General features: G+C 40.0%; 1 protein-coding gene and 1 non-coding gene across 2 annotated transcripts in view; one reads left to right on the forward strand and one right to left on the reverse strand.

The window, feature by feature from the left end:
• Positions 1–482: 482 nt before the first annotated feature.
• Positions 483–26,206, reverse strand: part of BARD1 (BRCA1 associated RING domain 1) — a 40,093-nt gene continuing 14,369 nt past the window's right edge. The window contains exons 3-9 of the mRNA XM_032190246.1: positions 24,314–24,394; positions 23,448–23,620; positions 15,784–15,892; positions 14,190–14,325; positions 13,143–13,235; positions 2,627–2,724; positions 483–1,982 (exon numbers count right to left, since the gene is read on the reverse strand). Of these exons, the coding sequence (XP_032046137.1) occupies positions 1,653–1,982; positions 2,627–2,724; positions 13,143–13,235; positions 14,190–14,325; positions 15,784–15,892; positions 23,448–23,620; positions 24,314–24,394 (1,020 nt within the window). The 3' untranslated portion in view covers positions 483–1,652. The remainder of the gene's footprint in view (positions 1,983–2,626; positions 2,725–13,142; positions 13,236–14,189; positions 14,326–15,783; positions 15,893–23,447; positions 23,621–24,313; positions 24,395–26,206) is intronic.
• Positions 12,794–12,876, forward strand: TRNAL-CAG. Its single transcript has one exon. It is a non-coding gene; the product is annotated as a tRNA-Leu (tRNA).

The following is a 26,206-nucleotide window of genomic DNA, read 5'->3' on the forward strand; positions in this document are numbered from 1 at the left end:
ATTTGCTTCCAGTGTTTATGTGCACAAAAACCCCAAACACATTCATCCCACGTGCTACTCCCTTTATTAACGAGCCTTACATTTCTGCTTGCTCACCCAGACCCGCAAGTACTCGAGAACTGCATTTAGTGAAGAGCAATGATTCAGTCTAGCTGAAGTGATAGATCAAGACACTCCAGCTACTGGGTTCTAGTAGCTGCTGGTGAGGAGTACACCTATTATCTGTGAAGTGTCTATTGCCAACAGTTCTACAGAGGACATTTAAAACGAGCATGGGATCTGCAAGCGCGATGGTTACACCGAACTCTTACGCTACAGAGCTACTCGTGCAGATGGGATGTGCCATCTTCACAGCTTATCAGGTGCACAGAGAAGTACTTCCATTCCCATTTACCTGTTGAGATACAGACATGCCACGTACTTACTCTGCAGCTAAGCTCATGCAAGAAGACACTCCGAAGTGACTGACACCGTAAGTTTTATTACAAGCAATAAAAACCCAAACCTCATTTTATCCCACAACCATCATTTCCATTGTATATCATGGCAAGACAAAATCTTTAAGTTATGAATTCACAAACCAAGGGAACACACGAGATGTAAGGCATTACGTGACATAAGAGCACAGAGAGAGGCAGCGAGATTGACAATAACTTATGATCAATTTGAGGAAAGAATTAAAAACTGTAACAAATATGCAAGAATCAAGTACTGCTCCACTGCAGCCAAGTTTAAGTACAATTGCACAAAGCAAGGCATAATAGTTTTGTGATCGTTATTTTTTTCATGTAACCATGATAGCAATCTATACTTACAGGAGTATTTTTGATTATAATTTACGAAGCATTCTGACTCTTAAAATCCTCCAGAAAATAGCGTTGAGTTCAAATTACACATTTACAGGCATGAAGATGGATGGAAGCAAATAAAGCATCACTCTTGCTACAAATAAAGAATTTTAGATTAAAATATTTAAAGATGCATTTTCAAAAATGTTTCTGTTCAAATGAATTCAGGCCATTAGTTCTACTTTAATTTCCAGAAGCCTTATCCTATGACAAGAATTTCCTACAACATTCAGCTGTAACAAGTTATGGGGAACATCATGTGTCATTTGAGAGAAGAGGTGTCTATACAGGCAAATGACTAGGTTCAAATGAAAAAAAAAAATTTTCAATACACATTCTGGCCTGGCTGGGAAATCCTGACACATACAGTAGTAGATCCTTGTCAAAGGATATTAAACACAAAAGAAATGGGGTTATGTTCTCTCACCTATGAAGGCCTGATTTACGTCAAGAATGCAAAAGGTTTCATTTTGAAAACTCTTAGTTACAAAATGTCATCGATTATTACACTGAAGTTAAATGCAAAAATAAAGCTTACTAAAGAATCCAAGGCACATTTTTCAAGGCAGCATCTTTACCTCCCTCCTCCATCGTAAGGTCATTTGTTCCAGCACATGACAGTGAGCTTAGCAACTCATTTACATGGTCAAAGCTCTCTTGTATTCCAAGTGCAAAACATAAATCATAGCTTCAGACCAGTATTTATCAGTTTCCCAAATGCTCAGGAGTCAACACTTTTTTTTTTTTTTTTTAACTTTTTTTTTTTTTTTTTCTTTTTTACTCTTGCTCATGAGACAGGGATGTTCACTTTACAGGCAGCAGCTGAAATGACATTACACAGTCTATAATCCAGCTGGAGGGGGCCATCCAGACTTTGCCCTGACGAATTTTCTCCGGCTTGAATTTAGAAGACACATCATAGATGACATACTGAGTACAAAATCGCTGGTCAGAAGTCGATTCTGCATGGTATGCCACCGTGTTGATCATCTGTGTCACATCACTGTCTGGTTTTGGCTGCCTAACCAGAATTTGGCCTCCTGCTGCTTTGACCAGCTCCACAAGATCACTCTTCTGGTGGCTACTGAAAGATCCCAGAAAATAGAAGTAGCATCCATCAAACAACTTCGGCAGCTAAGGGAAGGAAAAAAAGAGAAAGTATAAACATAGGACCACCCAACTGAGCACACAGGAACAAAGCAAAAGTGAACGAGAAGTACAATTGAAAATAATCAACACAAAAATCTAGAACCATAACTTAACACAAAGTACTCGGTATAAGTATACAATTGAGAAAAGTTTGCTTACATGGGGAATTCTTGTTTATGTTTGATTATTTTCCAGCACAGTAGGGTCTTCAACTATGAGCTAGAGCTATTCACAGCTACTATTACGAACACTTAATGAACTTCTCCAGGGTAATCCAGAAATTAAATATAAAGTGTTCCCATATAGAAACAAGATTCAATTCAAATATTTTTTTTCCTTTCAACTTTCTGATCATTTCAGATATGTTCTAAAGCTGAGCAGAGAGGTCCAAAGCAGCATTACTTCCATACAGGTTCCCTCTGACAAGGTTATGGCAACATACCCACTAATCGAGAAAAATGACTGCTTTATGGATGCTCACAGTCCTTTCAATCACCTTGCACATCATCAAATTTCTGTACAAGGCCACATTAAAATTTTACATCTACTGCATCTGCCCATGTGGCAAAGGGCAAAAATGTGTGAACCAGAGGTCATTCAGACAATCTGTCTCAAGCAATAAAACCCACCAGCTGTTCTCTGTTGAGCCGGCCTCTTTGTGGGCCACCTTGGATTTCATACTTCTCTTCTTGTTCTCGGACTGCACTTCGCAGGCAGGCTCGTACCCCTACAGAAAGCACAATGAGGAAAGCACCAGTTTCAACTCTCACCGTTATTTTTAGACAGAGGTTCCATGTTTTAAGAGAGGCTTGACATTTCATTTCAGGGACTTAGAAGTCCCCGCACCCGTATAGCATCGCATCCTGTACACGTTAGCAATTTCATTTTAAACTGGAAAAGAATTTACAATAGTGGTTGTAAAGATGTAGGTTGGATGGAGAGCAGCAGTATCACACTACAATCAGTGCTGTAAACACAAGGAATTATTAGCAGTTCCTCTTAACCACTACTAAAGGTCAACCACTTAATGTCAGATGTCAAATTGCTAATCATTTGGAAGCTTAAAGCCAGCATGTAGAACCAACTCCGCAGTTATGAAACGGAAGCAATTGCCTGATAAAGAGCAATTACAAAGCAAGTACAAAGCTGTTTCTGAGCAGCTATGGCCTCAAATAAATCAGATGGGATCTCAAAGTCTTCAAGATCAGCAGAAACTGGAGATTTAGGCTGGGGTTTTAACAGTGGCATTTGTTTTTGTTACCACTGCTGCCTAATGAGATTGTCTTTTAGAGTCAATGTAGTTTTACCTTGTTTTAAGGCTAGTTATTTTTTCCAATCCAGAATGTGCTGATGCTAATGTACTGCTAATGTTAGTGGAACGTACAACCTGACCCGACTTTGGAAAGAGGAATTGCTGTGGTCACCGATTCAAGGATGAAACATTTCGCCTGCACACACAATGTACTCATTAATAAAAATTACCCGAGAAAGAAACTTTGCAAACCATTCCACGAGGATTACGGTGTTGTTAAGATTGCAGCTTTTCTAGTAGTACCTCACTCCTCCCACAGTGTTTCTTGTTTAGGCAGCCTACTTCTACTGTGCAAATACAAGAACCACAATATATAAAAGAATACAACCAACTGAACAAAAACATAAGTAAAACAGGGGTGTTGATCCTAGAAAGGAAGAAAGCCCAAGAGAAGCATCACTGAAAAAGGTACTTGAATACCATGGCAATAAGTACCAATATTTAATCTCAACCTAGAGATCTTGAAAGCTAACCAGCAGTGATTTACCACCAGTTTACACAAGCTCACAAATGTAATAGGAATTCATGCTTTAGTTACCAGAGGTCCTTCAATTTACTTAGATAAAAAAAGAAAGATAAACCTATATAGAAAACCACAATTGGCTGGATACTATGACTATACGTATATATTTTCCTCCATGCACAAGTATCAGTTAATGCACAGTTAATCATTTGTACTTTTTCCTTTTGTTTCCTATTATGTTCCTTTCTTCAAGGAACATTACTATGAACTCATATTAGAAGAGGAAGCTAGTAATGTGTTTTCTGGAAAGGTAACATATATGACATGTTTATTATTGGCAAGAACAATGCATAGTGATAAACTATCTTTGAAGTACTCCTAACTCAAGAAAAATCTGAAGGCTCTACCAATATTTTATTTGATCGGCACTACTCAACAGGATTTCCTCTCCCAATTTGCCTCAAACTTATAAAGCTGTTATTTCCTTTCAAGAAAATGCAGATGTTAATGGGCATCACTCACAGTAAAGTAAAAAGTCCTCTCAGCTAGACTTAATAGCAGAACTGTCCACTCATTAAGAACATGAGTTATTTCAATCTACCATCAAAAGCTCAATTTCAAGGATATTCACTACAGAGCTGAAGTTTTTATATGATGAGTACATCACAAATTGAGCATTCAGTGCCAGCATCAGTAAATGGAGCAAATTCGATATGGAAGTAATAAAAGGTTGAACGAATACAGAAGACTACGATGCTGTCTCGTACTGCTACTTTCCTTAAAATTAAAAATAAAAAAAAAAAATCATGGAAGTGACTGTAACGTTAGTGGGATGCCTATTTTCACAGAAAACAGACCAAGTCTGTTTTGCATACATATGTCCATCCATTTCATGCCAGTTTCTCCAAGTAATTTGTAGGCCCTAAAGTTCCTTGTTACTTGTAACGAAAATCTGCCAAGACGGCAAGACTCAACTAGATATGTTGTCCTTCACTGTATCCATAAGAACCACAAATATTTGTTTCCTTGAAAAACTAGAAATATGCAAACACACCACTCGTCTAGCCAATATTTGCATCATCGGTATCCTCATTAACTTTTCTTAGCAGGCTAGAATAAGAAGAGATCTGTGTCTGAACAGATTGGTGGCACAGAAGTTATGTATTCCAGACAGAGTAAAGAGCCCTGAACATACGTTCCTAGCGCCCAGGTGTATTACCTCTTTTTTTTTTTTTTAAACATTAGTATGTTAAGAGGCAACATTTTTAGGCCTATACTCCTTTGTGGAACAACAACCTCTCCATATGTTCCCTACTGATGGAAAAACAGTGCATTTTTGTCTCCAGAACATATTTTTTCCTGCAAGATGTAGAAGCAGAACTTGCTCTGACTCATGGGTCTTGCCACACTTGACAAATAAGAACAAATAGGTTTTTGTGAAGCATTGTGCTCAGGGACATTTCAAGAAGTTATCTAACTCTTTGCCTGTGTGCAGGTAGCAAAGAGGCTTTGGAATCCTCAAGCTCAGGAGACGTGATGCTTCAGGTCTCAACAATACAATCTTCTTATTGTCAACAGCACTGTTAATCTGTAGTAAGAATATTGTTAGAACAGACACAAAACCACACAAGATAACAGTGGAAGGAGAGTATTAAGAACAAGAAAACAAAACAAATTGCATGTTGTGTCATCAGAATCATGGTCTAGGAATACATCCAGAAAACTGATGTAGTTAGAAACTGATGTTAGAGGAAGGTGCTTACAACCCTCAGTTGAACAATTAAGGAATATCTGTCCACGGGAGAAGGTTTCCTAAAAAGAAGGAGGAAGTAAACATGATTAAGTAGCAGAGACCAAGAAGTAGGAAGTAAAAATAATGTAGTAGAGACCACTATGTCCTTTAACTGCAGACTTTGTTCAGACTGGCTTGATCCTAAGTTGGTTATCTCTGTTCAGCAACCCCTGCATACTAGATTTTGTATTCAAGCGTTCAATGATTCACATACCATAATAGTTAAAGAAAAAAATCATCAAAGAAGTGAAATATCCGTCTCATATTTGAGACAAAAAGACAGTGCTAAAGTTGTGTTTCTATCTTCACAACGTGTTTCATTGCACATTTGTCTATATTCCTATATGCCCCTTCTCCATTTGTTTCATTTTTCCCCCTCTGCACACAAAACTTAGTGTCAAGTCACTTGCTTCTAGCTTACTACTTTTGCACTCCCATGTACAGGTGCAGTGACTCCGAGTGGATCTCAGTGAGGTTCTCAACGACAGCATCATTACCTTCAGGTGTGGTACAGTGACTGTTGGAAGCAGCAGGCATGTGCAAGCTCTATCTTTCTTCTAAGGGGTGGTATGACCACCACAAGACCTTGTGCTGGAAAACCTCAATTTCACAGTTAAGAGTATGAATACAAATAGATTAGAGCACATTGTAGGCCTTTCAGTTGTTTAAATTTTTATTTATTTGTTTTTTAATACAGCTAGGGACTTTATCTTCTGTGACAACTTCTGAGCTGAGTTGACTCAATGAAGCCCAGGTCTTTTTCCTGAGTAGATCTTATTAATTTTAAAGCTGCTAATGTGTATGAGTGGCTGGATAACACGACAGTTCCCTTTTAATAGTCTCTCCATCAGGGTGAGTGTCATCCTGATTAAGAGGACACATAAAAGGAAATAAAAGGCCATACTGTACTCAAAGGCACAACACTACTACTTTTACAGGGACATTTCCAGAAGCTCTGTTGACCTCAGAGTACTCCTATTTAAGTTATAGGCACAACACCCTTTGACTTCAAACAGTAGCCATGTTAAATTGATTCCCAGAACACCTGAAGTTACAAATTCATTTGTCTCAGCACTATATTAGGGAGCCACCAGTGAGAATTTGATGCTAAGACACTGGAAGGTAAGTCAAAGGAATAAATTGAAAAAGAATTGCTATTATCCTAATTAGAAAAGCAATTAGGACACCATCAATATGCCACCTCCCTTCTAAAATTGACATGGATGTCTTATTTATTTATGTAAAATAATCAGCACAGGATTCTAAGTCTTGGAAGTACAAGCAGCTTTCTAAAAACAGAGGGGGAAGAAAACTTACTTTTGAGATGACACTCACAATTTTAGGAGGGGGTAAAGACCAGAGTTGCATTATTTTCTTTCCCAAATTCACAGTCTGGGCATTCTTTCCAGGCAAACCTGGCTAAGAACCCGGTTTGTTACAAGCCAGAATGAGATCACTTTTTTAGTCAGAATCTCAACAATTCTGTTTATTCCTTGATACTACTGCCAATAAGAGCTCTGAACTTCCCAGGTTTGAGAGTGATAGAGTTTATTCATTTAGCACGTTCTCTTCCCTAAAGAGAAGAGGGTGATTACTGCAACTGTGCTTTAATGGCCCTCTAGTTTAATCACAGTAGTTGGATCAGTTCTCAGCTACCGAGACAAGTGGCTTTCTTCCATTTCACGTGGATCAGAGCTGGTTTGCGACGCCCGTCGCAAGTGTGCAAGCACTCACTGATAAAGCTTGCTGCCTGCCTGACAGAAGATGATGCCGGGAGGCAAGGTCACATATGCAGAAGGGTCACGTAAGGTTCTTTGCTAGAGATATGGAATATTTGAAGTTAAGAGCCTCTTAAGTAGCTAATTTCACACTTGCAATTTGTAGATATAAATAAGATCAGTTGCACTAAAGTCTAGCAAAAAGAGCCTGCATTAAAGGTCTCTAGAAAATATTGAAAAAAGAAGGTTTTAGTTTAATATCACTGCATTTTAGCTTGATGCAACCACATTTAGCAAGAATACTGCCTTTTTTTTTTTCCCCCTCATTAGCAAGAACAGTAAAGCATCACCACTTATACTGATCCTTATTACTTCACTGAACATCTGCCCCAACCTCCTCACCTTGCAGTGTGTAAGGAGCAAGCAGGTTAAAAGGGAGCCCACTCTAACGACATCATTAATTGACCTTTAATACGACTGTAGCTACTAGTACTGGAAATAAAGAAAACATTATTTGCAAAATTTAAGATCAGAGCCCTATAATCCTTGTTCATGCAAGTCTTATAGGTTTATAATGAAACTAACCGCATCAGCAAGAACAATTTAAACAGGGTGAAGTACGAGACAAACTGGATGCCAAGAACATGTTATAATCACCCACAGATGCCCAGGGGTAGCTCTCAGTAACTCAATTAGCCTCAGTGGAGTTTTGTTGGATTTGCATTAATAAAGCAAAGAGCAGGGGTTAGCCACAAAAATCTTTCAGAACACCTAAAAGCAATTTAGCAAGATATGAGAGCAACAAAGATAAAATACTACACATCCAAGATCTGGTAGAGACCGCAACTGAAATTTCCTCAGCTCACTCCGCACTGGGTTTTAAGACTTGTATGCAGATTGAGTAAAGCTTGATGAGATTATTTTACTAGGAAAGGAAGAAAACTGGACTGAGACAAGGTCTTAGAGGATTTGCACAGGTAGCTTCAATTTGCTTTCCTCAAGAACATTCTTTCCCATGCTTTGGCAGAGACCAGTATTTCATTATTTGTTTTTAATCTTCTCCTATCAACCTATAAAGTAACTTTAGAACTGCAGATTTTCAGAAGCAGGGTAGAGATTTCACTTTGTGAAACAGTCCATTTTTTCCTAAAGATGGAAATGCCACAAGATGCTGCAGAGACTAAGATGAACTTCCTTAAGAACAGGAGTTAACAAGTTAATCCAGATGATATTTATTAAAGACGATGGAGCAGATGCTTAGCAAGTCCTTAAACATTGATTCCCAGAAGCCAGGAGCACATAATATGTAAATCATCTCTTCATTTGGAAAACAAAAACCCCACAAATATCCCGTCTTCTTTAAGAAACCACCACCTCCCACAGCTGTTTTCTGCACTGAACAAAGTTAACTGGAGGTAGCTGAGATGCAGAGGTTAGGTTAAGTTTTACTGCCAGTGCTCATCCTCACTCTGCATCTTGTCACATGCTTTTAAATCAAGAAGCTAACACTCCCCCATCCTTTTCCTCACAAGGGGCCTCCTTAATGTAAGGTTTTCTTCAAAAGTGAACTAGAATGAAAGGACTCGTTAATTAAGAACTGAACTTCTGGATGACACAGAACAGAACTGAGGGGGCACTGGAAACAGATTCTTTTTCCTCTAGACCTTATTTCAAACTAGTCTACCCCCCAGCCATGCAGACAAAGGCTAACACCACATTCCAGACATTCGCACCCCCATTTTCTCCTCTGGGAATGCCAGCAGCCGCACAGTCCAAATTTGTGCAGACTTTGACACAAAACTGCTTCCTTACCTTCCAGAAGGTGCCATCCACTGTAGGAACAGAGAAGTTTAGACCCTATTGACATGAAACATCCCTCGCTGCTGCACACCCAACACAAGAACGCACACGTGCATGTTACATCTTTCTACACCTGCAGCTGAAACGTGTCCAACTACAGAACAAGCAGGAAACTCCAGTGGTCAAAAATTTTAGGCTGCTTTAAGGAGAAAGAGCTTTGTCTCAGGTAACATCTTTATCTAAAAGATATTTATGTGTGGAAAGAAGACAACTGAGCCTAAGAGCTCAAACAGGCTTTGCACTTCCCTTGTCTAACAGCATAAACAAGGACGCTCCAAGAAATTCAGGAAGATGCTTTTGCTTGAAATGTCAGTCATGTAGTCCCCTGGCTCCTCCAGCCAACTCCCAGTTGTTCCAAGTCCTTACAGGAAACACAGGATTTTTTGCATTCTTGTAAGTGATCAGAGCTGAATCATTGATGCTGTTCCAGGTAAGTAAAACAGATGAAGGCGTCAGCAGATATTTTGAATTCTCCCAGAATTTGCAGCAAAGACTGACACAAGTTTGTTTCAGTGAGCGTTATTACCGAGACAGTTTTTCATTCCCTGCTTTAACAGATAACAATCAGAGCTTCAGAAAAAAAGAACAGCTGAAAAGCTATTAAAGATTTCTGCTGGTTTTAATTACCTTGTTCTATGATCTACAAAAAGCACAGAGGAAATAAAATAATACTTGAATCTTTGTCTCAGGCTACTTGCAGAGGGATAATGATATGCTACTTTGTGCCCTATTACAGTCCCAGAAATAATGAGGGCAATAAAATAATGAAACCAATGAAAAATATGGCCAAGGGCAAGGAGCACAGTGACAACAGTGTCTGAATTGAATTCTGTGCTGTTCTGAAAGCGGATATATTGCTGACAGTGTATTATGTATGGAAAATATTGAACTGCAACTGGTAAGGAGAAATTTTTCTTCTAAAATTGCATAGCAATGGCATCCTTTCATCTTAAAGCTTCCACCTGAAGACAAAAGGGAAGCCTCAAACTGAAGATATATGTAATTTAAATCCTGCCTCTCTAATTCTTAGGAGGCCTTATGCTTTGCTCAAATTCTGGTGAAAAATTCCGTATTACTTCCCCAGTGATGCTGGAGGATGTTTTATATGTGTATAGATGTGTAAGCAGAAGCATCATACAATTATAAAGACAGATTCAAGCAAATGAAGGAGACTGCTTTTTGCTATAATGGAAGAGTTAACATAAGAAATATACTTCTTTTTTTTCAAGCATGCAACATTTTTTAAAAAGTGGAATAATAATGTGCAGGCTAAAAATATAACTTTAGAAATAACAGTTAAACAGCTTACCTTCTGGTAAGAAAAAAAACCCTTACTGTTATGATAGTCAGCATTTCATTAAGGGCTACATTGAGCTTTGTTTTTCAAATAATTCAATGTTGTTTTTGAACACGAATTTAGAATTTACTTTAAGTGTGCAGTTTGGAACACCGAAATATAAAGAACACCTCCAATTTATTTGCAGTGGCTATGAAAGAAGTAAGCCCGAGTACACATACACTTTTGGAAGTTTATTTGCATCTCTTGTGAGTTATCCAAACAGAAGTCAAAAAACCATGATAAATAAAGAGAGAAAGTTATGAAGAAGAAAAGCAAAGACCTCCTTTCCTTAGACAAATGTTCCATCAGCAGGAGTCCCATTATTTGTTATAACAATCTTTAACTTGTAATGACTCTGAAGAAGACTAATAACAGACTGGTGGGAACAGATGGAGTAGTGCTGTTAATTATAGGCACTTAGCTGCATCAGACCCCATGAGTTATTACTAACACTTCCCACTAGGGAGGAGAATCACTTGCTTTTAAGTAGTATGTTGCTTACTAAGCTGGGAGCATTAGCAGTCGGGATTGTACTAATCAGTACTCTCACGCCACAAAACAAAATTCAGCTGCAAACAAAAAATATGAAAATATTCACTAAATAACCCCCACGCTAATCTATTTTTTTTTCTAATCACACTTCTAAAAATAAAGTTCCTCCACAAAGATTTAAACTCAGGTCTCATTAATTTAATCTCCCTACTACTGAGCTGAAGAAAGCTACATACCTTTACCAGCAACATTACTTTTCCAAGCAACTGACTGGCAAGAAGATAAACTGAAGTAAAGGAAAACAATCCTAATGCATACAGTGTAGGTATGCAGACCTCCTGAACCAAGTGAAGCCAATAACCTGCATCAAAGTGATTCACCACACGAAAGTTTTTCAGTCTTAAACAGGATACTGTTCCAGATGACCTGAACACACCCTTTTCCAGTTACCCAACCCAAAAATCGCCTCGAGGCCTTTGAGTTTCCTGCTGCATTCCCACCCCTTTGCTATCAGCAGAGCATCTGGAGGCTATTAAACCCATCTGCTTAAGCATAAACAGTTTTTCTCCGTGTTGGAAGAAGTTACTGCTATTTGCAAAAGTCACAGTAAAAAACAACACTGTTTTCCTTTTGCAAACGCTTAAGGCTCCAAAGAGAAGCTACTGTAGGCATTGCAGAAAACACCCGAGAGTACACAGATTCAGCAGACCCTTTAAAACATCACGGAACAAATCTATCAGGAAGCCAAATGAACACTAAAAGAAGTCCAATGTTCAGAGTCTGATGACGTGCCTTATTTGAAAGGCTACTCTGCACCTTTTGAAGCATTAAGCAGTGCTTTCGAAAACATTAGCGAATGTGGAAAATTCAGACCGTTAAAGAATCCTCACACTCTGTTTAGTCACACAGTAAAAAACTGGAATGAAATTTGTCTATGAGTTTTCCATGGATAATTAACTCATTTGTAGTGTGGTTATTAGCTAAAAGGACTTAGCCACGAAGGTCAAGGGGAAGAAGATGGCTTTTACAACTCCACTGAAAGCAGATACTAACAAGTACATTAGAAATTACAAGAACCAGAACTCAAGGTCTAACTCCACGGCACAGCCATATAGCAAAGCACGCGCTCTATAAAAACTAATGATGGATTACATGACAGACAACACAAAGACAACTTGCATGCTAAGGGGATACTGTGCAAAACATCTTTCCTTGGAGGTTACTGTCGTAGTGGAAGAACATTCATCTGCACAGCTCATATGTACAGAAACAAAAAAAAAGTAATGTGATTTGTGTGTGCTGTTAGAAGAGAGCTATCCCTGGTAGCTCCTACCTGCAGTGGCAAGGAGCCTGGTAACTTTCTCAACCAATATAAAAAGTACAAAGAGGGGCTGAAATCAGCTGACTGCAAACCTTTGGTTATAAATTCTAACTCTCAAAAGATCTCAGTTTCTATATAAACAGGCAAAACCTTACCTTCCTACAGGCTTTGATCATTTATCTGAAGCAAAAATTTCCTATCAATTTCAATGGAAGCTGCTCATAAGAAATTCAGGAATTTGATAGATTCCTTCCCTACTCTTTCAGGGTATTTCTCCAGGATCTTCAAAACCACCCTTAAGGTAGCACTGAACAAGTTCATTCCCCACTGCTGCTTTGACCAACTCGATGTACCTGGTACTGCAATGCACACACTTACCAAGGAAAAAGTAATACACTTACCAAGGAAAAAGTAATTGAATTTAATAAAAATCTCCTCATTCAGGAGCTTGCAACCCCAAAACCTCACACTTTCTGTTAAGCTGGGATGAGCATGCACTGTCAGGATGGCCGAGCGGTCTAAGGCGCTGCGTTCAGGTCGCAGTCTCCCCTGGAGGCGTGGGTTCGAATCCCACTTCTGACAAGGAGCTGTTCTTTTCGAAACCCACTGGGACAGAGGCCTGGGCAAGCTGCTTGCAGGGGTTCCCTGCTTGAGCAGGGCGTTGGACCAGGTGACCTCTAGGGGTCCCTTTCAACCTCAACCATCCCGTGAGATTCTGTTACATGTCAACATAATGTTATCTCTGTGTGGAATTGGGTGCTATTAGGGAAGTTGTTGGAAAAGAATTTTATCTAGAAGTCCATCCACCATTCAATTTTTAAAAAGAATTCCATGCACTTAATACTTACAGTCAAACTTGAGGACCCAACACCCAGTCAGAACAGCCATCATACATTTGACGGTGCTTGGCATCGGAACGTCAGGGATAACAAGGTGAGTTACTAGGAAAAAGATTACACCAGGAGAAATAAAAGCACAAAAATCAGAACCATGCCTGAAAAGCAATCAATTACTATTTAAGAATAAGCTGGAATTTATTTGTACTGGAAAGAGTGGTTGTGATTTTTGAGACTAAGCTACAAATATGTAGAAGTGCTATTACAGGTTTTGTGGGTTTCAACATGTTCTTGCTGTGCCAAAGGGAAGTCACATTTTTACAGCTCTAAGCTAACACTTAGATCTTCGAAGAAGGCTCAGGTTTATGGGGTGTTTTCATCAATCCTTTTAAAATTATCTGACTCTGACAAGGATCTTACTGTGGGATCTCACTGTTTTAACACAAAGCTAACAGAACTCAACTCAGCTCAGGAGCAGTATTCAGGGTGTGAAGGGATGCAGGGGAAAAATTACCTTAGCATTTCCTTCACAAACAGAAGCATCACTCCAAAGAAAACTTAATAGGAAGGATTAACACCCCAAAAAAGAAGGAAGTGAACCCAGTAATTCAGCTTCATCACCTTAATAAAGAACACCAAAATCTGAAGGAAGGTAGCACATACGCAGAAAGTTGTCAACTGTCAGTGATACACTGCCAAGAGGCACCATTTACATAAGGCTTCTAGAAGGTAAAAAGCTTTCAGGATGTCTCATATGAGCAGAGAACTTAATGATGCTAAGAAGTGTAAAGAGAAGAGGTCTCTGAGCAAGATTTACGGATTTTAAATAACAGGCAGTATCTTGTCAGACTGTGGCTCACCAAGAAGTCTCCTGCCCCAGGAACCACAAAGGTTTAATGTGTTTACATGCATCACACCACACCATCATTCAACTACTGCTATAACTGCAGTTATTTAATAATGATAAAAAGAATTGTTGCAGCCAGGATCCATGGATAAAGTGCAGAACTGTAATCATTTATCACATTTGGACAGAGACATTTCAGCATAACTACATACCTGTGCTGTTAAATTCGGTGCACCTTCGAGCCTTCAGGACTGTCACTAGCTTGTTCAGCAGTTTCTGTTGCTCTGAACTAAGACTGCTCCCCAGTATGCCAAGAGGCCCATCTCTTGCCTGGCTTGTGCTCTGTGACTGCATGAAGAGAAAATCCTGTGTAAGCTGAGTGTTTGGGAACAAAGAAAGCAACTAACTTGCTTGGCAGCTTTATTTAATGAAGAGTAAGCATTCTGAAAAACAATTCATGGCAGGCTTAGTGGACAGTGTCCATAATTAAATCGCTATAAAAAAACAGTTCCAGAGAAAAAAGCTTGATGTTAGAGGTGCTTTATTTAGTTTATGGAAGTTAACAAAACCGGCTTGTGCATCAGCCTTTTTTGTTCTTTTTTTTAAGAAGACTGCTGTGTGCACATTTAGCTGGTTGAACATTATGTAAACAGCCCTGCTGACTGCAGCGTTGGAGGAAGAGAAACATTTCCCAATAAAATAATAAAGTCTCCTTCTTGTAGGGAAGTGTGAGTTACCTGTATAATTAACATCTGCATTTTCTTTTACTGAGAAGTCCCTAATACATTGCTGTGGGAATAATGAATGGTTAAGTTTAATTCAGATTAATTCAAATGATGATGATTGATCAAGTTTCATGCTGATAAGGGTGTGATACTTCAGCTCCTGGGTCTTGGTATGTACTCCCAGATCCCATAGTACATACCTTTGAGACCCAGGTACCCTAAAGCCTCGGGTTTTGGATCAAGTCCTCCATATGAGCTGGTGGTAACCTTCCACTGGGCACACACTCATCCCAAAGCCAATGCAAAATCTGTTTAGCTTGTGACAGAAGAGCTGTGTTGTCTTGCATTTGCTGCAGTCATACTTTTGTTGATGTAGCTGCAACAGTTTTCTTTTGGTCAACAGACATTTTACTACCTCAGTGGGGTGGGATCATAGCAGGCTGTACTCCCTGAGGTAGATTAGGACTGCTTATGTCAGCCAGCTCAGTTTAATCACATTTCATTAGGGCTCACAAAGCATTTCATAATGATAAGTCTAGACAACTTGCTTTTGGTCACAAATCCATAGAAGTCTTTGGCAAAATTAAAAAAAAAAAAAAAAGAAAAACAAAAATGATACCCCCAAAGCTGTTTTCAGCTACTGAGCTGATACCTTCATTGCTGGACAAGTGACAATATTGAAACGATGCAAGAAAAGCAGGTGGAGCAAGGACCACCACTGTTTTCAGGCAGTTTGGCACATAGAACAAATTTAAATATGCAGAAAGATACCAACAGCAAAGTTCAATCAACAACAGTTCAGGAATAACTGTATTTATTCTTCTACAATGAAGCCCCACTGCAAGAAATACCTTTTGCTTTCCCAGATACAGCTACTACAATGCCAAATACCACAGCTTGTAAGTGTCCTGCATGTAGGCTGGAAATATAAAACAAGGTCCCCAACCTATTTTAAATCCCCCTGTAAAGGCAGGGTCTTAAATAATCTACCCAGGACCAAGCCTTCATCACTTACAGCATAAACTTAGGTGTTTTATTTGTTTGTTTTTAAGTAAAAAAACCTACCACACCAAACACTTACCTCAGACAGCTGGCTAAGTGAAAATGATTCATTCTTCACTGGTAACATTAGCACAGACTTCATCTTTTCACTCTCTGCATAGTCCACAGGCCGCAGACCAAATATATTACTGGCAAAACAAGCACAGATGGGTTTAAGTAAATAAAATGTGACTTGATTCTTAACTAACTGGGCACATTAGCTGGGTAGCTTCCCCACCACCACTTTCTTATTAATATGTAATTTCAGCTAAAAAAACACAAAGCTTCAAATAAGAACTGCATCCAAGACAGATGGATACTGAATTACAAGCTGCTGCATTCAGCTGAGGAATAAGGGACGTTCAGAGCACTGTGTTAAGTAAACCACAGTCCTTGTTACACTCTTTAGAGATGCATTGATACCATCCACAAGACCCAGAAATTTCAGCTTTAATCTTCTCATTGGCATCACAGAATGAAGAAAGCGCATTTTTGGCTTACCCCTTTGCCATCAAAGAAATATCAGAAGATTCTTCCAACTGTGCTAAACACTGGAGCTTGATGCAGTTACGCTTTTATGGGAAAAGCTATCTGCATTCTTCTTGGGAGCTGGAACTCCCTCCTACTTCCAGAATTTGAGTAAGCACCTTATTTTCCTTAGCATGCTGGTCCACAGAACACATTACAGCCAATTCATTCAAATTTGACGTGGTTTGGTAATTTTGTTGAAAACTATCCATCCTGTGTGGCATCTCGGTTATTAGACATGCTTCAAGACCCCTTCCCTCCCACATTCTTCTACCATCACTCAGACAGACACGATTTGCTATAAACACAACACCAAGCACAGGCACGGCTTCCATCTCCTCTTCACATGACGTTGCAGCTGCAGGACAGTAGCAAGCAGAGGAAAGTATGAAACCAGTGTAACTGTTGTTAACAAGCAATCCTCTGTCAGCACTTCTGGGAGCTATCCTGCTTGCTTTGCCCTTTGCGGGAATAATGCCTATTCTAGCTGATCCTCTTCTCCCCACCTCATGTAGCTCTGGCTCTTAAAAGGCACAAGAAGAGCTCATTATGAAGGGGAAGCTTGTCACAAGAACAAAGCCCCGGCTCGGTACCTGAAACCTGGCAAGTTTCATCATCAAATGATGAAACATTTAAAGAGGTCAGCAAACTGCTGCATCTTTGAAGTGCTGGCTCTCAGCGAGCCACGTGTTCCCACGCAGAGTGAGAATCCAGGAGGATTTACAGGGAATCCCACGTAAGGCCGTAACCCAAGGCAGCCCCAACAGAAGCTCGGATCATTGAAGTCTCCACCCTGACTCAGCTGGAGGGCTTTGGCCAGTGCACAGCTAAGAGCTGGGTCTGACCCCAGCTCCTTTCTGTGCTCCTGGCTGAGCACAGCTTGCTAACAGAAGCTCTTGGGAACACTACAATCCACTCAAATCCCACACAGGAGATTCTGGTATTTTACAATTTCTCCTTTCACATCATTGCCAAAGTTGAGCTCTCCGGTGTTAATAATGAGCAAAGAGCCAGCCTAATACAAATTCTGCAGACTAAAAGATAATTGGTTAAAGCTCAGCCCAGGCCTGGGAGTTGTAGCCCATTAAATATTGTCATGCTGTTCCTGCTTTGCCATGCATCATCAGGATAGCTTTTGCCTTTTCTTTAAATAAGGGTCACATTCCACTCAGACTGCTGTAGGACAGCTCCTCTGAACAATGCTTCCAGAGAAACAACAGCGGCACGTACGCTGAAGTCATCTTTAGGCTAGATGGCTGACCTTCCACTGGGAAAAAAGTGGGAAGGAAAAGAAACCACGGCATGTTAGCTGGAGAGATTTGGGGGTGTCCCCCCCCTAAAGTTACAGTAAGATCCTTGACCACTGAAAAAGCACTTCATGAATGCTTACCTTCAGGCCAACGCAATTAAATATACATGTTAACATTCAACAAACATGTTTTGCTAATTAAACTGCACAACTAGGAGCCCAAGCTACTCTCCTTCTATTCACTTAACTGTTTCTTCATCTCTCCCTTCCCAGGTTTCAGAACATTTTAATCTCTTCTTACCAGAGCACTGCAGAATGCTGTCCTGTCACTTTGCAGCAAAGAACTACCAGCTAGTCACAGGATGTTAAGGTCACACGCTTAAAGTGAACCGTGACAAGCCTGTGAGATCACATCTGAAAAAAATGCACAACAGCCCAAGCGATGGGCTTAAGTGTTGTGGGTATCTGTATCAAAGCAGCTTGCTGACCTTAAAGAAAGAGAAGAAAGGGGAGCCGAAAAGTGAGAAGTTCTTTTACAAAATAAAACTAAGATGAGGAACACATCCAGACAACGGATTTTAAGTACGGTATTGTTTTAATCCATGCCTCCTGTTCAAAGAAGACAAAAAACATTGGTCTTTTTCACTTCGGCACCCACTAACCACCCAAGAAGTGATCATAAGCAGAAAGAAAACATGTCTCTGTTCAGCTGGTACAATTATTGATGTACCTTAGGAACCTTTTTTAATATGGTAGGAACATACGTTGGTTCTTAAACCTATGAGCAGGTTTGGCAAAAAAGATGTGCTCAAATCTGTCTTTATTCAACACCAAGCTGAAGAATGAGACCCTCCACCTTGTTCAGGAGTAAAAAATTGATCCAATTCGTGAAGTAAAAGCGAGTGGCAAACACATTAGGTCCATTCTGTCACAGAAACAGCTTTTTTTTTTTTTTTTTTCCTACAAATATCAGTACCTGCTTATCTCTCCCTAATCTAGGTCTGGGTTTGTTGAGAATGTGTCCAATCCATGTGGCCGCTGAGCAGGACGAGTCCCACCCTCAGAGGGAAGAGGGCCAATTGTGTCTCTAAGACAGAAATAAACACCTCTGGTGCTTATGCTAGAATACAAGGTCTCCAAGGCATACTTCTTTCTACCAGAGTGTAAGCGGGCTTCCTATAAGTTGATTTAAACATTCAAGGGTCAGATGTATCCTTTGATGCAAACATTCTCTTATTAGTCACTCATCAAGGCAGCGAATAGTCAGCAGAGGGCTCTCAGGGCTAGAACAAATTCCCATCAAAGAGTGGGATATCTGTGCTGAGAACAAAGAGGAGCCCAACGAAGAGCAACTCAATATCAGTTGCTGAGCATGACTTAGTTGAGATGACAGGTGATATCTTAAGGACTGACAGATCAAAGAACTTTCTATGAGAAGCTTTAAAAATGGGATTCGGTTCAAGGTGCAACACTGCTGAAGTCTTAGCTGGAAAGTCCACAGAGCTGAATTGCTGTAGTCAAAAAGAAAGTCAAGTTACCTTCTAAATGTTTCAGGAAGCTTTCAGGAAACAAGTGACCAACAAGCAAGCAATCACTATGTAATACTTCGTAATCATGAGTTTTTAGCTGCTACACTTTGACACCAAATATTATTTGCTGTTCCACAGCCGAGCAAAGCCCAGGCTTTATCCCAGCCCCAGAGGAGAGCTCAGTACTGAAGGGAAGCCCTGCAGCCAGGTGCCAGCACAGGCCCAAAAACACCAATCCCCATGGGGAAATCTGATCAGTTTTGGTCTCCCACATCAGCATTCACATCTGAGTGGGTAAATTAGCAAAAAAATTTTGATTCTGACAAAAGGAAAAATGAAGTCATGTAGCCAGAAAGCCCATCTTACACACCCAAACAGGGCTAGGGTTTCCAATTAACCTGCTCTCAGCAGGAGGCTCCAATCTTGCACGTAGCCAGTGAAGTCCCTGCACTGTCCTGACCAAGAAAAAGCAAAGTTATGTGTCATGGGTCCAACAGCTCCTGGAATTACTCTCAGGTTTTAATAGCTTTTACCTCTCTGCCATTCATAATTGGGTACTGCAGTCTATCCCTAAGCACTCCCACAGGCTTATTGAGAATCAGATTCAACTATTCAAAGACAGCTAACATCTTAAAAAATAGGGCAACAACAGTTTTTACTAATGCTAAACTTATTGTGCATGAAGAACTGGCAAGATAGCCCATTTGAGTGAAAGCATTTAGGAAGTACTGTGAAATTGCAAATGCACAGATCTAATTTTTCAAATCACTTGGCTTGCTGTGAAGCAAGGAAAAAAGACAGAAGTTGAGAGAGTGAGCACATGAAAAAAGCTATAAAAATATAAATTAGCTATGTGTAGGAGATTAACTTACAAAAATTAACTAGACCAGCGGGACAATTAATAGGTCCACTGGTCCATATAATATTTTTCATTTGCAGTTCATGTCTTTCCCAGTCAGTGAAAACTTCGACTGGTAAATGAAGTGCCACAACTACTAAACCTTACAGATTTCCAAAAAGTTATTTTGCCAAGGAACACTGAAATCCTAGGATAGCTTTCTGGAAAGAAGCGTACCTCTCACCTGTTTTCTCTTAGTCCAAAAGACACGCAGCTGCTCCATATGATATGGTTCCTTCTCATATTAATATACAAGGGAGAGGAAGAGACTGGACTGAGGTACATTCAGAATGAGATGCTCTGGATGTGTCTGCAAACCTGGCCACCTAAATCTGAAGTAGCAAAGCCTCAGCTCTCTGATGGCTAGGCTTGTGCTGCTATCTGTGTGCTTCATGAATTGAGGCTCGTGGAAAAGCAGCTGTGTTTGCTTCCAGGCAAATCTTACATCCCTCTACAGCCCAGTAGATCTTACCTGCCTTGAGGCCTGCAGTTAAACACCATCCAACTTTACAACAATATTTTATCTTGCACAATCAAGCATCACAGTAAAATTCAAAACTACTGCTCTAAGCAGGCTATTTAACATAAGCTTTGCTTTTATTCCAATAGATTAACTCCCCAGCACACGGGGGACATTAAAACACAACTGAGTTATTTCTACGGTCAAAACAGCTGCAAGACATCAGCCACTTGTGGGGAGTTTGATGTTATATATCCCAGATAACATCTGAATACATTTATCATGCTCACAATTTACTCAGGTTAGCTAAAGAAAGAGAGTAACCACAGTGAAATACTCAAATGTTCCCCCTCCCCTCCCCCGCAAGGTAATGAATCGCTATAATATGCTAGGGTAAAGAGGGCCCTCTCCTGGGCTGAAAGTTAGCTTACCGAGCACCTGGGGAGTCCACGCAACAACCAAAATGAATTTCATAAAAAGACTTAATGCAAAGATTTAGTAGTTCAGCAAAATTTGTTTGGGATAGTCCTAGCTTACAGACTGCATGCCTTTAAAGTTAAGGCACTCCTCAATTACACTCCTAAGTAAAACAAATGTTTGAGAGCGCCTGCAAGTTCTGCTCATCACTGCTCAACTTCCACTTTAAAGATCCTACAGTCAGAACATGGAAATCGTTAAACCCTATATGAAGTACAAAGAGGCCAGTTATAACTAATCATCCCCAAAAGACCAATATTTGCATTATCTGCAGCGATCACCCTGTTATCGCCTCCTGTTTTTACAGCTGTGGTCTGCAGGTCTCAGGGATCCAGGAAAACACTCTGAAGAAAAGCAAGCTTCTTGTCAGAGTTGCGACTTCATTATAAGGATTCCTGCATCCACTAGGGAAAAAAAAAATTTCTATACTGAAGAGGTTTCAAATCCACTTACCTAGACAAATCCAACCACTGTTTAATTAGTACTATACCTTCCAGAGTCACTGGCAGGAAAAAGATTTGCAAAGTCATGGTCCTGGCAAGGATCAGAGCCCAATTTGTTGAAAACTAGCAGGGCTCTGTCAAACAGGGAGGCATAAAACATTTTCAGAAGGCTCAGCCATGTTGTTCTTATTTATATTGTTTCTTGATAACATTTGAAAGAGGTCAGTAAAACGTTACTATTCAAGCCTGAACATTTCACTTTTAGATCCCTTCCTCTTTATGTCTCTCATGCTCTCTGTAAAATGGAAAAAGCATCCTCACCTCATCACTACAGTAGGAACATGCACAGTAACACTTCAGCAAGGGAGAGAGAATCTTCTACAGAAGATCTGGAGGCCTCACTTTTTCCAGAGGAGGGCGGACTGGATTTTTGCCAAAGGAATGAAACAGATCAAGGAAGACTAGACATGTTCCCCAAAAGATTTTAAGAAAAAAAACATAAATATATATATTTATAAACACCACATGGTAGAGATTCCAAGCACCCTGGAGATTAAGTCAAGAACACTGCATATTTAGAAGTGGGTAAGAAGCCATTTGTGATGCTTAAAAGTACTGCAAGCAGCAGCTAGTTGCAAGCTGTGACCTACCCTGTGTCACGCTGTTTTAATACACAACTAAATATTACCTATATCCAGGAAAAGACAAGCTAGAATTTAAGATTTACATAAATCTTTCTGTCCATGATTAAAAAGCTCCTGTTTCAATAGAAGGTCATGTTTGCTAATGCAGAATGAGCTGAAATAGGCTCGGCTTCATCTCAGTTTGTCTAAGCACATGTGGTAGAGGCTAAGGCTAAGATGAGAGCTGAAAAGCCCGCTGCTGGCATTTGGAGTCTCTGCCACGCCAATCCTCCATGCGTAAGTCCTGTCAAATGCCTGCAAAGCTGGTGTCTGTGCTGCACTTTCAAACACCAGGCAGACAAGTGGGAAGCACCACCCAACTGGAGGCTAATACTCAAGTGGTTTGAAAATGAGTTTCTGAAGTTGTCAGCTTAAGGCGTAATGTGGTGGTCTTTGTTGTTCAAGAACAAAGCGAAGATGAACAACTGAACCTTGTTTTACTTGTTCACAGCTTTGGTGGTTTATTTTGTGTGGGGTTTTTCCCTTCTCTTCTCCAACTCCCATGTTTTCAAGACCAGGATTGTTTTTGCAAACCCTGCGCTTTTCCTCGGAATACCTCCGTTCTGCGATCTTTGAGAGTGAATATTGTGAGTTGAAGTGATTAAGCTGAACGTGTTTATGTTCCTTTATGCTCCTGGCAAGGAAATTCATGTCATGCAAGACTTCATCCTGTCTTGTTACTTTATACACACACGCCCCTATTGACATGTGTTAGACTCAATTTTTAATATATAAAGCTCCTGGCATAACAGCAACACTACAACACCTAAAACTACATTTAGCACCTGATATAATAAGAGTTTGCAGGGTTATTCCTTACCTAACATACACTTTAGCACTTCCTATACATAAATGCCAAAATCTTCAGCAGGAATATCAACACAGATTCACTGAGAACGTGCCTAAGCCTTTTAGGAATTAGGAAGTGTACCAAGGATTAGTGCTTTGAAATGACAAAAAAAAAAAAAAAAGAAGAAAAAAACCTTCACAAACCTCAGTTTGTCTATGCCACTTAACAAGTTAAAAGAGACTGGACTGAAACACATTCTGCTAGCACGTAGTGTAAGGAAAGTAAAAGAGAAAAACAGCTGTAGCAGTTCAAAGCTCATATAGTTCAGCATCCCGTATCTGACAGTAGCTGTAACAAGATGCCAACAGAAAAGGGTGAAAATTGGGTAAATATGTTTTGTTACTTTCCTACTTTGGTCTCCAATTCTCCAGCTACTTATGACATTCTCAGAAAAGCTTCAGACAAAGTTCAAATGGAAACACCTACCTTGAAAAGGGGGATACAAGCATAACAGAACACGCATTTTACACCACCACCACCACTTCTAATAATCACATTATTACTAGCTTTGCTTCTTATTTACTTAACACACACCCTAGAGGCTGCAGATGGTGCCCCAGCTAAAGTAACTTTTCACATCTACTTACACTGCATCGCGGGAGGCCCCGTGCAGAAGCAGCAGCTCAGCAATGCTCACGTGCCCGTTCTTGACAGCATCGTGCAGGGGCGAGTCGTTCTGATAGCCCGTGGTGTTCACCAGTGCTTTGTGTTGCAGCAGCAGCTCCACCACCTCTTTGTGCCCGTGGTTACACGCCTCGTGCTAGGAGGGGAAGGCCACGAGCAGTAAGGAGAGCAAACTCAAGCGGAACACAGTTCAGAGCAGGTACCTCTGTCACACCAGCCAATGCATCCAGACACCTCTCAGCAGAAGGCCAGGGAAGACAAGGCAAGGATTCTGCATTACGTTCCCGACACGAATTAACCTTGAAACCTGGCACTAACAGCAAGCCTAGAGAGGAGCTGAACAAAGGCCAACTGTGTGCAAATTAGACCAGAGAGAACAAAGCCTCCCTGCTTACAGACTCACTCAAAAGTACTCTTTGGGAGAGAAAGAAGTCATCACCAAAAAAAACTTATTTACTATAATTCAAGTATGCAATACTTTTTCATTCAGCCACTTCACATATTTCCTAAATTGTAAAAGAAAACACCAAGGGCATCAAGAACCCATAGAACATCTAAATTATCTGCAATTGGTCCTTTTGTAGTTAGCATAGTTACATTTTCTGCATTTGCAGAATCTCAGACAGATATGTTGGCACGTTCTAACCTAGCAAAGGAGAGGTGGATTTGGCAGATCAATAGTTGCTAATAATAAGGTTTTACACTTTATCATTTCTCCACCTTGCACAATTCTTTGTCAGGTAAGTGCGTATAAAGGGAAGCAAAATATGAGAGTAGGGAGGGAATTAAAAGGGAGAGAGGGACAGATGGCAAGAAACCTACAACTCACCAGCGGTGTCCAGCCAGCATTGTCCTTAACATTGGGATCTGCCCCGTTTTTCAGCAGCTGTTCAACAGCTCCTAGGTCACCCTGCAAAATTGAGAAATAATGGTTATCATTAAAAGGTAAGGAAGATACAGAACTGTTGTCTCTGTGTAAGTCTACCTGCAATAAAAACACAATGGTGTAAGTCTTCCATTTGGGAATTGTCAGGGTAACAAAACCTCAACTGGTTTGGAACCACTATTTCTCATTGCTGCTCATTTAAAGTACCTACTTACTTCACACAAATATTTTAAAACTAAAAATCAGGCGCATAAGAGTCCGAACTCAGAATCCTGAAATAGGCAGGTTTGTGCTGATTACTATCCACACACTAGAATTGACTGCAAGGTTAAGATCAGGAAGGTTTATTCAGAAGTTGCTTCTCATTCCAACTGGATGTTTTGTCTTTTACATCTAAATAACTGTCTAGAAAGTGCATAGATAAAATAGATTAGTAAGCCTGACAAGCTGCTAGAAATTTTTCCCCACAAGTCAAAAGAAAAAGGATTTCTATTTTACACTAAAATTACTACCCACGTTGAATCTTCCAGAAACTTTCTCTGACAGTTACTCTAAAAAACGGTTTTCGTTTGATTTTTGGAAAAAAAAAAATGCCACATTCAGGTTTTACTATAAGCAAGAAAATGTATGTGGAAAATACAAGAAACTGATGCAGAGATTATAGAAAAAGGAAAGAGGCCAAGCAGAAATAAGATGAAGGAAGCAACTGGGGAGAATTTGTGAATGTGAGGCTTTGATGTTCCTAAAGGCAAGCAGAAAACAAAGTTAGCGATAAGATTGGATCGTGTACAGGTGCAACTATAAATAGGCAAGGAGAAGCCTCCTGCAGAAGCTGAGGCAAGGAAATCTCTGCAGTGCAGGTCTTAAAGCAAGAAAAGAGTTCATTCCGTAATACAGAGTTCTGTGCCCTCATGCAGTGGCAAGTCAAGGGATCCCTGTTATTCCACAGCATACCTTAGGAAGAAGGGAGAAAATAATAAATTAAACCTTAAATACAACAAACATAAATTTAATCCCATTTTTTGTTACCAAGAAACAAGGCTGATAAATAGAATAGCTTTAATCTGCGCTCCTTAGAGAAAATATTAAGTCATCAAACTCTGCTCAACAGAAATAAATCCAGCAAGCAACAAATGTAAACTCCAAATTCACCAAAAAAAAAAGCTGGCTTTAAACTGTCAAGCAAATTAACACATGAGGGAAGCCTCGTGCATTATATTCACAGCCTGGATGTCCCAGCAAAACATTACATTTCAGAGCAATTAAAGTGTGTGCTGCTGCTAGAGTACTTTATGGTTGCAAGGTAACAGACACGCATCAAGTCTCGATAGTTATTCAGAAGCAGCTAAGACAGTGATCAGCATCAGATCTTCTCCTACAGAGAGAAGATACAATTATCTATAATAAGCGAGATCTGAGCTTATCATTTAAAGTTAAGTTTGCAAACACGTTCGGCAAGGGTTTGACATTTCAACAGTACTCCTTTAGAGCAGGAAGCATAGCTAATAATTTGTGTGGGCACTGGCGTATCAGAGCTTTTCAGAAGAGCAATGTAAATGTTGATTTGTAAAGCATCACTGGAGTTTTATCAAAGGAAGCGTCGCTGGCGTGGACAACAGTACAGCATCTGCAGAACGAAAACCAGGTCTAAGACAAAATTAGGAGACTGGCATTTTGCTGTTACAGAAGAAAAATCTGTCATTGCCTCGGGTGGAAATTGAAGCTGCTCTCCGCAAGTGGCACTGCACAACCAGAGGGGCAGCAGGGACGGGAAGCTCTCAGTGCAGCCCATCAGGATTACAAGTGGCACGTTAAGAACATCGTTCAGAGTCTCAA

Source organism: Aythya fuligula, chromosome 6, assembly GCF_009819795.1.
Source record: "Aythya fuligula isolate bAytFul2 chromosome 6, bAytFul2.pri, whole genome shotgun sequence".
In the NCBI taxonomy this organism is placed as follows: Eukaryota; Metazoa; Chordata; class Aves; order Anseriformes; family Anatidae; genus Aythya; species Aythya fuligula.